This window comes from Pristis pectinata, chromosome 3, assembly GCF_009764475.1.
Source record: "Pristis pectinata isolate sPriPec2 chromosome 3, sPriPec2.1.pri, whole genome shotgun sequence".
Taxonomy (NCBI): Eukaryota; Metazoa; Chordata; class Chondrichthyes; order Rhinopristiformes; family Pristidae; genus Pristis; species Pristis pectinata.
In genome coordinates, this window is record NC_067407.1 from 47,726,351 (window position 1) to 47,739,464 (window position 13,114).

General features: G+C 38.8%; 1 protein-coding gene across 1 annotated transcript in view; it reads right to left on the reverse strand.

The window, feature by feature from the left end:
- Positions 1 to 201, reverse strand: part of LOC127568400 (zinc finger protein GLIS3-like) — a 282,009-nt gene extending 281,808 nt beyond the window's left edge. Inside the window, exon 1 of the mRNA XM_052012083.1 lies at positions 120 to 201. Within this exon, the coding sequence (XP_051868043.1) occupies positions 120 to 159 (40 nt within the window). The 5' untranslated portion in view covers positions 160 to 201. The remainder of the gene's footprint in view (positions 1 to 119) is intronic.
- Positions 202 to 13,114: the final 12,913 nt, after the last annotated feature.

The following is a 13,114-nucleotide window of genomic DNA, read 5'->3' on the forward strand; positions in this document are numbered from 1 at the left end:
CAACGGGTTTTCAAAAACATGCTCTGTATAGAATAATAATATCCACCTCTAAATATCTTGGTATATTTAATTTTCTTTGACAATTGAAAAATTAAGTCATATAAATGTATAAGAATTACCTGAATGAGAACATCGCATGAAACAAGATGTTGAGTGCATTGCAGGATCCCAGAGTGTTGCGAGTTTTTGCTGGCCCCTGGCCCCAAGCAGTGAAGTGCGGCGGGCGTGACGGGAGCCGCGCGACTGATTGACAGTCGGGTCAGTCACTCAGGAGACAGAGCCGCGGGCGCTCCACCAATCAAAATCAGGCACGAGGTGGGGTTTGCGCGTTCTCGCGGACCAGTCTCGAGTTCCTCTCCTTCCCGGTCCTGGGAAAAGGCAAGGAGCAAATAGGCGGCAGGATCATTTCCAAATCCATCAGTCAAAGACTGGGGATCGCTTCTAAGTAATCCCGAGAGCACGAGCAAATGCTGCGGAGGGTGCAAGGTCCGTGAGAGGTCGGAGTGAGCTCTTGGTGTGAACTTTGTTTAATTCAACCCATCTCTGTTTTGAGTTTCACTGATTCGTATTCGACGAATTCTAGTCTCTGAAATTAATTTTCAAAGACTTGCAGGAACTAAAAGAAATGCGACCTCGTTAATGGAAAACATTCTACCAAGCATTATCTGCACAATTACCATTCCCTATGGTTAGTAAGCACAATGGAATTTGCACATTGCGATTGTAGTTGTAATACTGGTCAGGCAGGGCAACCAGAAATAATCTTACGCGTTTGCATTTATGAACTTGTTCTATCTCTGCATTTTAATATTCAGAATGATAAAAATTCTTAATTATTTAAACCATTTCAAAGTCACTTTTTCAGTCGGATAAATGTGGAGATGCAGAGATAGCTTACCGAGAAAATACAAGACAATTGAGGTTAGGGTTAAAACTTTCTCTTACCACTATTGTATATGTAACATTCCTGATAGCTGTCTTGCACTGAAACCTTCCCTCACAGCACTGCTGCAATCACACAGAAGTTCTAAATTAAAGCCTTTCTTCACAGCATTTCTTTGTAATAATTCTCCACAACAATTCTGCAAATCTTTTCATTCTTCCAAACAACTCAATGATAATTCCTCAAAGTAGGTCTGTATAAAATCTCTCCTCACAACAATTGAAGATAAGGCTTTTCTTCGCAACTGTTTTGCATAATAATTTATTGTTCTGCATGAAGTCTTTCCTCTTATTTCTGTAAGTCCTCGCAATAATTCTGTGTAAAACTTTTCTCACCCAACAACTCTCTTTGATAAATCCTCACAAGGGTTTTGTAATAAGTTATTTTTGCAACATACAGTTCTGAGGAAGGGTTAATTCCCTGAAAAGTGAACTGCATTGTTGTTTCTCATCAAATGCTGATGGAATAGCTGAGCTATTTCTATTTTTATTTCAGCTTTTCAGCATCTGCAGTGTTTTACTTTTCAGAATCTGATTTATCACTGACATATGACGTGAAATTTGTTGTTTTGCGGCAGCACTGCAGTGCAAAGACATAAAAATCTATAAATTACAGAAATAAATAGTGCAAGAAAAAACGGAATAATGAAGTAGTGTTCATAGGTTCATGGATCGTTCAGAAATCTGATGACAGAGGAAAAGAAGCTGTTCCTAAATCATTGAGTGTGGGTCTTCAGGCTGCCGTACCTCCTCCCCGATGGTAGTAATGAGAAGAGGGCATGTCTCAGATGCTGAGTGTCCTTCATGATGGATGCAACCTTCTTGAGGCACTGCTTCTTGAAAATGTCCTCGATGGTGGGGAGGGTTGTGCCTGTGATGAAACTGGCTGAGTTTATAACCCTCTGAAACCTCTTGCAATCCTGTGCATTGGAGCCTCCATACCAGGCTGTGATGCAACCAGTCAGAATGCTCTCCTCTGTACATCTACAGAAATTTGTAAGCGTCTTTGGTGACATACCAAATCTCTTCAACCTCCCAACGAAGTAGTACCACTGGTGTGCCCTCTTCGTGATTGCATGTTGAGCCTGGAATAGATCTTCTGAGATGTTGACATTCATAATCACCAAAATTGTTCTGGGAAGAGCTTGAGGGGCAAAGCAAAAGTCAAGTGAGTGGAGAAAGCCAACAACTAGTGTGGCATTGAGTATGAACTAGGGAATTCACAGGTTTGAAATCTGTTTGGTACTGAACTAATCAAACAGCCTTGGCGACAGTTAGAGCATTGGCAGGCTCATTTGGGTAAAAGGGACAGTCCAAGTGGTGAGATGACAAGGGGTGATGGGGAAGAAATCAGCTAATGTTCTCAGTCTTGGTATTAAGCATATGATGTTATATCTTAAAATAAAGTTAATTGTAAGTTAAACTTATAAGTTAAAAATCATATATAAAAAATGGATGCTTGGTGGAGAGTACAACTAGATTTCATATGTCCACGAGTAAGCCTTGTCAGGGGATTGGGTAGGATTGAAGGAAAAAATGGAAGAGCACTTGCGAATGCTGTAGAGAAAAAAAAGGAAACTGCAAAGGTTGGAAATTCTATTATGAATACCTGTTGGGTCAATAAATGTAAATCTCGTTTGTTGGTGGTTGTATTGTCTAATTTTTGTCGTCATTCTTATTGTGTGCTCTTTAACAATTTCAGCAGGTTATAGACAGTGGATAGACATATTTTGCAAGACTTTCTATTATTTCCTGAGACCACTGGGCGAACATCTGCATTGGTCACCTCCCTAAATTGAAAAAGAAATATAGTGAAGAATTATTCATCCATTTTTGAGCCTGCATCTCCTGACTGAGTCATCTCAACTGGCATCAAATGTGTTTTCTTGCAAATGTTTTATGCTGAGTGTGCGCACAAAAATTAAAAGGCTCCATGGAGCATGCATCTTGCTGATATTTCTAATCTCACTCCATAATCAAGCAATGTTACGTCCACCCAGTTAAACTGGACAGATTGGTGGATCTTTCCTTCAAGCGATTCTTAGGACTAAACAACAATGCCAATAACCAAAAGATCATTGACGCCAAGTAACTTCAAATGTCAGTCAAGCTGGGGAATATTTGGCCACCTGGTGTTGGGAATGCCATGCTGTACTTCTATTTTAAAAAATGTGATATATATACCTTGCCCTGCTTAACATCTTTTTTATTGAACTCTCTCGTTCTTTGACAATATTGTTCACTTCAATACTCTTGGTTTATTTTGCTGGGTGTGCATTTTTCTTCAATATCTCAGGTTGTGTTGTCCTTTTCTGAAGTTTTTCTGAATTTGCTGACTAGTCAAACCAGCCCCCCTAGTGGAGGCTTAAGAGATCTAAATTCCTCACACTGCTTTAAATGCATTGATTAACACATCCACAATATCACACCTAATAATATCGATATACTCACAAAAAGTGTAAGGAAACAGATCCCAGATTGTTGTTCCAGCATCTCAATTAATACTTTGCCTATATATAAGACCATTCATGCCATTCATTTTTCTGTCCTCTTGGCCTTTTACAAATCCAATTTGAGTACTTAAAAAATATATTTTCTACTCCAAACTATTCAGCCCTCAGTCAACCTAGTTCCATTCAGTAAACTTCAAACCAATGAATGTTTACTGCACCAAATATTGCCTGATTTAATACCGGCATCTGAGTTTGGATGGGGTCTAACTATAGTACCTCTCTTTTAGCAGTAAACAATGCCATCAATTTTCTACAGATGAGTGGCAGAGTGGCCACTTATCATTCAAGCAAACACAGACTGACCACAAGAGTTTAGCTGGTGCATTTGCTGACACCATAACTTTGCATTATTGCAGATAAGATAGCTGTTCATTTATGTGGTCATAACATGTCTTACAATTCCAAGTACTCAGTGTGTTTACTGACATCAGAAAGCCAGCACATTCTTGCCAGCACTAGCAAATTTATCTTCATGATGGCAATGCCCATTGAGGCCACACAATACAGACAACAAAGACTCCTTGAGATTCATCTCACAGATCCCACTGGTTCCTTGAGACCTACCTAAGAAGGTTAAGCATCACCCCAAGACCCATCCCAGTGATCATTGCAGCTCTGTGAGGCAGTTCTAACAGTTGCTTTAGATCCATGTCACTACATCCAGCAGCTGCTGAAGACTCACCTCATGGAACATGGCAGTTGCTTGATTCCCAGCTCATGAAGACCATCATCTGCTCGATTTCAAACCAGCCAACAGCATATCCAGACACATCTGATGGGGTGCTCTCAGGGACTTTACCAGTGTGACCCAATGCATATAACTTATAAGAGGAGTGGGCAACACACCCTTCAAACTGGCTCTGTCATTCAGTGAGATCATGGTTTAACTGATCATCGTCCTAATTTCCAGTTTAATGTATTTATAAGAGGTTGTGAATTTGCTTTATTTAACAAATAGTAGGTTTTTCACAAATGTTAAATCAGCATAAATATGTGATGCAATTAATAGTTTTGTACTGAAAATACAGTCTACTAGGAGGAAAAGAACAGAAATTAAATCAGAAATCAACAAATGCATGATGCCAACCTTGGTTTGGAAAAGCTGGAAGACTGTATATGGAAATCTGTGATGGGGTGCTGAGAAAAATATTACATATTTTTGAAGTCTTGGGAAACAACATACAGGAATAGGAGACACAAGAGAGACTGCCAGATATTGGAAATCTGGAGCAACACACACAAAATGCTGGAGGAACTCAGGGGGTCAGGCAAATTCTATGGAGGGAAATGAACAGTCAACGTTCATAACAGTTGACTGTTCATCAGTCAACAGTTGTACAGGAATCTGAGACAACTTTTTAAGTCTTGATTTCAACATCAAAGCAGATGTTTTGGAAAGAACAAGATGTCCTGAAGACATCCAATGAACAGTCTCTATAGATGCTGCTTGACATGCTGGACATTTTTAGCATTTGTTGTTTTCATGTCAGATTTCCAGCATGTTCAGTACTTATGAAGAATTTCCAATATTTTTATTATAAGCACAAAATCTTTTTATGTTATATATAGGAAATCATGACATCCTTGGTGTGTAATATAGGTCCAATATGGCTGATGCATAGGAGGAGCAAGAATTTTATATATATATGGCATATGAGAAAACAATGGTTTTCAGTGCATATAATGTAGAGAAAGAAAAATTTCCTGGATGTATGATCTAAAGAAATACCAAAAGTTTTCTACATATATGATGTGCAGAAAATAATTTCCTATATATCTGGTGTGCAGGATGAGCAAGCAGGACCAAGTGTTTCCTGTATATACAATGTACAGGAAGAGCAAATTTCCCATTTGTATAATGTACAGGAAAATTGTTTCCAGTATCTATGATGTACAAGAACAACTGATATGTGCATGATTTATAGGGAGAACATCAGTATGTATGATTCAGATAAAATTGGGCACTTTAATCTCATTTTCAAGGATTTCTGCACATTTAAAAATTCTTGTTCTTGGCTATCCCTTTGAATCCATTCAAACTTTTCAAGCAGGTCAAAAATTAAATGCGTTTCAGCTCCCTGTACTGAGCTTACTTGGATAAATTATTCTGCTTTCCAGTTACAGCCTTGAAAGAAAAGACTCACACTACTTCCAAATGATGGGAGCAAGGTAGAACAAGTCCATCACTGGATGTTATGATTAATATACCATCAGTAAGAGACTGACATTTTCAGAGCTGCTTGGCTATAAGTGAGGTTCAGAAAATTGACAATTTCAGAGACTCATGGATTTGTGGATATTAAGGGAATCAAGGAATATAATGTTGGTCAAGGACAGTGGTGCTGTGATAAAAATCACCTGTAATCTTGTTGAATGGAAGAGCAGGCATGAGGGGCCAAATGGTTTGCTCCTGCTCTTATTCCTGGTGCTATTAACCTAATTATGGAGACTAGCTGGCCCAGATTACACAATCTTTTATGGGAGGAAAACAATCACAGAGACATGTTTCCACCACCCTTGAAAAATCACTTACAAACCTGTTCTTAAATTATCCTGAGCAGTCCCTTTAAAGAGCCCAGGTTAAGCCATTCAGCACATGTAGGCAAAACGTGCATCATGCACACTCTTAACAATTCACTTTTCAAAATCAGTTTACGTCCTGTTGGCATGATCAGGCTTCAGTCTGCATGGGTTAGTAATGAGGACGCTGCTTGATTCCAGTAGGCTGCAGCACCACCTATTTCTAGGTTCCAGCCAAAGTAGCAAGAACCAGGCAGTACGTCCTGAGCTTCTATTTCATTTGACCCTCACCAGCATAGGGGATTTGAATTGTGTGGTCATGTGGGTTCAGTTTTTACATGACTGACAGATTTTAAATCTGAATGATGGAGTACTTAAAATGCAGAAAGCCATCTCCAGAATATAATAAGGCATTGTGTTTTTCCAATCAGTAGATCTAATTGGAGAGTTAGCTTGAAAATAGTTGTTCAGCTTGAAATTCTTGAGAGAAAAAAGAAATGTGAATTTTCAAGAAATGTAGATTAATTAGGTTCTCAAATTAGCAAGAAATTCATGTCAAAGAAGATTCTGATTTAAAGTTTGTGTACACAAAATTATATTTCTTAAAGTAACATATTTCTTAAAGTAGGTAGAAAGATGTTTTTTACGTATTGTGTTTGTTTTTTAATAAATTCACAAAAAATTTCAAACTAAGCAAGTTCTGGTATGAGACTTTACTGCCTTCAAGGACTAGAGAAAGTTCTTATGGAACTGTAAACTAAACTAAAACCTTTACCATACGGGGTTACTGGTCCTTTTCCCAGGCAGTTAACTGATTGTATAAATTTCAAACTGGCAATTACCTGTTTGGTATAGGTTGAAACCCATGTTTTGACCACTCTTGTTGGTCAAGAGAAGATCAATGGCTACAAATATTCATTTACATCAGGAATTAGTGGGGGGGGGGAGTAATAATATCTGAGTTTCATTTTTGAGGGTGCCTCCTTATAAAGATGAATGAGGTCTTTTAGCCTTGGTTGTATCCCATCCTAGACAAAGGGCAGCATGCTGTGCAGCAGGTAGTGTTGCTGCTTCACTGCTCTGGCAAACCAGGTTCAATCCCGACATCTGGTGTTATCTGTATGGAGTTTGCACATTTCCTATGTAGCTTTCTCCTGGAGACTCCAGTTTTGTCCCTCATCTCAAAGATGTGCTATTGGTAGATTAATTTGTTACTGTAAATTTCCCGTCATGTAGGTCAATCATAGGATAATCGGGGGAGATGGTGGACATGTAGGAGAGAATAGGTTACAGGGAAATAAGTGGGGGAATAGGATTGATGGATTTGTTTTGTGAGCCAGAAGAGACTGGATGGCTCAAATGGCCTCCTTGTTGTAAGGAAATGAGGTGGCAGGAAATCACTTCAGCTGATATAAGTAGCTCGACAATTCTGTGTGAGACTTGTATTTATAATGATTATTTTATAATGCTGTAAAGCATTTCACAGTCAATGAACTACTTCTGAAGTATGCTTGGGTTGTAAAGTAAGAAACACAGTGGCCACTTGCATGTAGCAAGCTCCCATTAGTGGTAATAATAATCAGAATATCAGTTTTGAGTTGCAATGGTTAAAAGGTAAATATTGTCCAGGGCATCAGAGGTAATTCCCTTATTCTTCAAGAAATAGTGACACGGGATCTTTTAAATCTAGCACATTACATACAGCAACTCCATTAAACAGACCTGAAAGACAACACGTCCAATAATGCAGCACTCCCTTAGTGATATACTCCGTTAGCTTTTGAGATAAAATCTGCAGAGTGGTCCATCACCTTGCAACTTTTAGTTTGAAAGTTGAGAGCACCGTCAACTCTGACTCATGCAAGATATGACCTTTGCTCTCCCATAGAGCGGAACACAATAGGTAGGTAAAAGAATTTCAGAAAACACCCCAAAATTTAAGTAGGACATAAGGAAGGAATAGGAGCTAATGAATTTATTTTCAGGAGTAAGAATGACTGAATCATTGGTTTCCAATTACAAAAGCCATTGAGCAATGGTAATAAAAATGCATTTGGTTAGCTATTGTGACAATATAGTTTTTGGAACTTTGCAGTAAGCATGCTGCTTAGGGGAGAACTGCTTTAGGTCAAAGCTTTTCATCTTTAAAAAAATTAATTACTGCTTTGCAGAATTATGCACATGATAGGAAGGCAACAAGGCTATAATACACAAAGGCCATATAGTTCTAAAGTGCAGGATTTTCAGCAGATTTCAAAAACAATAGTGTGCACAAAATGTTCTGAGTTGTTTAACTTTATCCAAAGGCAAACACACCCGCCAGGAAACCAATGGGATGAAATAAAATTGGAGCAAAAAACTGCAGATGCTGGAAATCTGAAACAGAAAATACTGTAGGCTTTCAGAAGGTCAGGTCACATCTGTGGGGAGAAGAATAGAGAGCCCTTCCTGTTTCAGTGTGTTTCTCTTTTTTCTTTGCCCCTAACTCCCAGTTTTTAAAGTAATTGTTACTTTGAAAAATTTAGTCCCCTTCCTATCACAGACATTCCCTCTGCTCTCTTCACCTCTCCCCCCTCTCTTCAACTTAAAACACATGTGATTTCTCACTCTCCCAGTTCTGAAGAAAGGATCTTGACTTGAAATATTGACTCTCTCTCTCTCCCCGCAGATGCTGCCTGGCAAGCTGAATACATCTGGCATTTTCTGATTTTGTTTGTGGTGGAATGAAATGCTGGCTTTACACCCCACCCAAATTTACATCGTATTGAAGGCAAAAGAGCAATAACAGGTGGATGATAAAACCAGTCTTATTTTCACCAGTGCTTTCCATGTGGTGTATTGGATTAAATCAAGACAATCGCACCCCCCCCCCCCAACTTTGTTTCAGAGAGTCATAGGGAGATACAGTACAGAAACAGGCCCTTTGGCCTGTCGATTCCACGCCAGCCATCAAGTACCTATTTTCAAGTACCTATAGTATCAAGTACCTGTATCCCACCCAAACGCATTTTATTCTCCCCTTATTACCATCAACTCCCACCCAGATTCTGTACATTATGGAGAAAACCAGAGCACCTGGAGGAAACCTGTACAGTCACAGAGAGAACATGCAAACTTCCGCAGACAATATCCTTGGTCAGGATTGAACCTAGGTCACTGGAGCTGTGAGGCAGCAGTGAACATCAGAATCTTTTTAAACTATTTGCGAGCTCCACCCCACACCTGGATGAATGAACTTAGTTTGTATTCATTGTTCTGTTTACTTTTCAAATAAGCACTTTGCAAAGGTTCATAGAGCAACAGATATCACAATAAAATGAAGGAAAAATAGGTTTTTAGCTGATTTATGAGTTTTATTGTACAATGAGAGTGTAAGCTGAGAGAACAAGGACTGGTCAGCTTTGTGTGTTAGTCCACTAGAATTGATTTGTGATTTAGTCGTGCAGCACTGACTTTGAGCCTTGACATCCAACACCAACTTTCCTGCACAAAACACTACCTATTCTGTAGCTTAACTTCAGAGTTCTGCTTTGGCTGAATTTTGATTTTGCATTGTTTGTTATGCATTCAGCAAAATGTTACTAAATCAAATTTTGTAAATGTATGGTTAATCTGAAAAATGAAAAAAAACTATTGCATTTCACTTTCAATGTATTTATTGGATATTTTCCCAAAAACATACATAAATCTTCTAACTTTTAATTGATGTTTATTGTTACACATGTGCACTGGCCAAGCTGGATTAAATAATGTTAGCACACTGAATGAATGTAATTACATTGGAGCAGGGCCAACATTTCTTCATGGTGACATCCTGAAGTGCGGTCACCAACTTTTTCCCTAGGAAATGCAATCCTAAAAACCAGAGCACCCCCTTAAGGTATATATGCAGTATTACATTAAATTTGCTGAAATATTTCACCTCTGTCTTGTACATGTCAAGTTTCTGGACGGTCATTTTGGGTTTATACCGAGCAATCCAAATGCTGGTTCAATGGTAGAGCAGCAGAAGTAAGTAAATATTGTTTCAGTTTTACATTCACTTTATAATGTGATGTTGCATGGTGCCATGAGCATCACTTAAAAGTGAAATTTTCTCAGGGTAGCATGAATCAGAGAGATCCAAGTCGAGGAGAAATGCTGTTTGTAGCAGGAACATTGCAATGCAACTGAAGCCTAAGCAATGCCAGGCTACTTTCTGAAAATGGTCTTGTATTTAACGTTGAAACGCAATAGTATGGAACTGATGCAAAACGTGCAGTAGAACCTGGAGGTTGTTAGCCTCACTCAACCTGCCCACAGGTGTAAGGGCTAAGTTTTCAAACACTGCACTGAATCAATTTTAATATTAACAGCAAGCTTGTGATATAAGAAGGGAATGGATAGGATGGCTAACTCTTCTCAAACTTTAAAATGTCACTTACAGTCAGAGGACACTGAGCAGATTTTGCTTTCCCTGAGCAAAGGATGGGTAACCTGAAAAGGCAGTGTAGCTCCATTCACAGAACCCAAAATTGGTATATCTCCAAAATCACAGCCGACACATAAAGTAATTATAAAACTTCAGGATTTATCAGGGAAATGGATCAGGCAGTCATAACATTGGAAGATGAGGTTAAAAATTATATTACTGTCTTTAAAATTGTAAAATATTAATATTAAATAAACTAATCAAACTCAAAGGCGATAAAACCCTGAGTCAAGGTCATTTTGAATTTTGAAAGGACCCAGAGAAGAGACAAAGGAGGCACAATTACACTATAACTTAATAATTCATCAAGAAATGGTGTAGGGCCATAGGATTAGTGTACAGCTATATTTAAGAAGGAAGATAAATCATGTATGGGGATTCATAGACCCATCAGCTTAACTTTGACAGCAAGTACAATTCTCTAATAAAGGAGAAAAATATTTAAAAACCTAACCCATAATGACCCAGCTCAAGCTCCTCCAGTTATGTTCAGCTCAGACGCCGATCCTTCAGCTTTGCATCAGATTGGCTAGTGTAGGAAAACGTGACGACGAGTCCTGTAAAGAAAAATGTGCCAAGGTAAGTGCCTTCCTTATTTTAATGTATTTAATTATCTGCTATCACTTATGGTATTTTAATTAAACTTAACTTATTTATCTTTTAAATTGTCTAATTTTATTCTAATTTTTGAACAGTTTTTAAATATCACTGACAAACAGGGACTTATAAAATTTGTTCCAAAGACATTTGACGTTGTGCTTTCAGGGTCCACAGAATAGCTCCAGGATCCGATGCCTGAGACCCACCCATGTGGGAAGTCTCCCCCTTGGTAGGTGGCTCTTAGGTAGGGAAGGTTAGCATGGCTAAACCCTCATATCTGGATCAGGTTAGTGAGGTGGGCAGTCACTAGAGGCAGAGAGCTTGGGCAGAAGGTCAGATCCAGGATGATCTAACCCATAAATGAATAGTCATCATGGATAAGATAAGATATCTTTATCAGTCACATGTACATCGAAACACACAGTGAAATGCATCTCTGCGCAGTGTTCTGGGGGTAGCCCGCAAGTGTCGCCATGCTTCCGGTGCCAACATAGCATGCCCACAACGTCCTAACCTGTACGTCTTTGGAATGTGGGAGGAAACCGGAGCACCCGGAGGAAACCCACGCAGACATGGGGAGAATGTACAAACTCCTTAACAGACAGTGGCCAGATTTGAACCCGGGTCGCTGGCGCTGTAAAGCATTACACTAACCGCTACAGAGAGAAAATCTTGCATGACCAACCAGAGTGAATTCTTTGAGAGTTGTTAAGACAAGTGTAACAGATGGAATATATCTATATGAATCCATAAGGGTTTCAACTAAATGCTACATTATAGACTAATAAATAAGGTCAGAGCAAGAGGATAAGTAGAAGAATGGATAGATAGCTAACTGCAATACAGATAGCAGAATACAAAATTAAGGAGTAACCATTCTGCTGTTTTTGCACTTGTCATATTTATTGTTGTATTTATTATTACCATGCATACTGTTTATGAACTTCATGCAAACAATCAATTTCATAGCAGTCTGTGTATATGACAATAAATTAATCTAATCTAATCTAAATGATTCAGAATTATACCACAAAGAGAAGCAGGTGATACTTTGACCAGATTTATACTCATTTCAATGTCAGTTTAAAAACACAACTGAGTACAGTGTTGGCCTTGTTTTGCTTTGTACTTATTCTAAATAAACATACACTCATCCCAAACTCTTTTTCCAGTATCTTGGTGCTCATGAGGTTCATTTGTACTTGCACAAAGTCCCATTCATCCATTAAACCTGTTCTTGCTGAGCCACACTGGCTCCCAGACCAATAAAACCTGATTTTTTAAGAACTTCACCCTTGTTTTCAAATCCCTCAAGGGCTTTATTCCTTCCATTCAATATGACCATCAAAATCTCTGATTTTCTTCAATTCTTGCCTCTAGCACATTCCAGGCTTTAATCACTTCATGCTGGTGGCTATCCAGAATTGGTTTCTCAAACATGTCAGCTTCTCTATTTTTCTCTTTCAAAGTTCTCAGTCATCTGTGGTTTAGTAAATTTTTGTTGATAACATTCTTGCTAAGCACCTTGGGACATCTTGCTCTGAAATGTATGTTTGCCTTCAAATATTAGACACAATGGATGTAATACGTGTATTGTATGCAGAACAATTGCAACAAAACAATATTTATGCCATGAGAAACATATATATGTTAACCACACAAACCAACCTCCCCTCCATTGACTCCATCGACACTTCCCACTGCCTCAGGAGTGCAGCCAATATAATCAAGAACCCATCCCACCCCGGTCATTTTCTCTTCCCCCCTCTCCCGCTGGGCAGAAGATACAAAAGCCTGAGAGCATGAACCACCAGACTCAAAGACAGCTTCTATTCCCCTGCTATCAAACTCTTTACAGTCATCTCATACGCTAACGGATGAACTTGTAAACTCTTGTTCTCCCAACCTACCTCATCGTGGCACTTGTGGTTTATTTATCTACCTGCACTGCACTTTCTCTGTAACTGTAACAGTATATTCTGCATTCTGTTTCCTTTTTACTACTACGATGTAATTCTGTATGGCATGACCTGTCTAGGTGGCACACAAAACAAAAGCTTTTCACTGT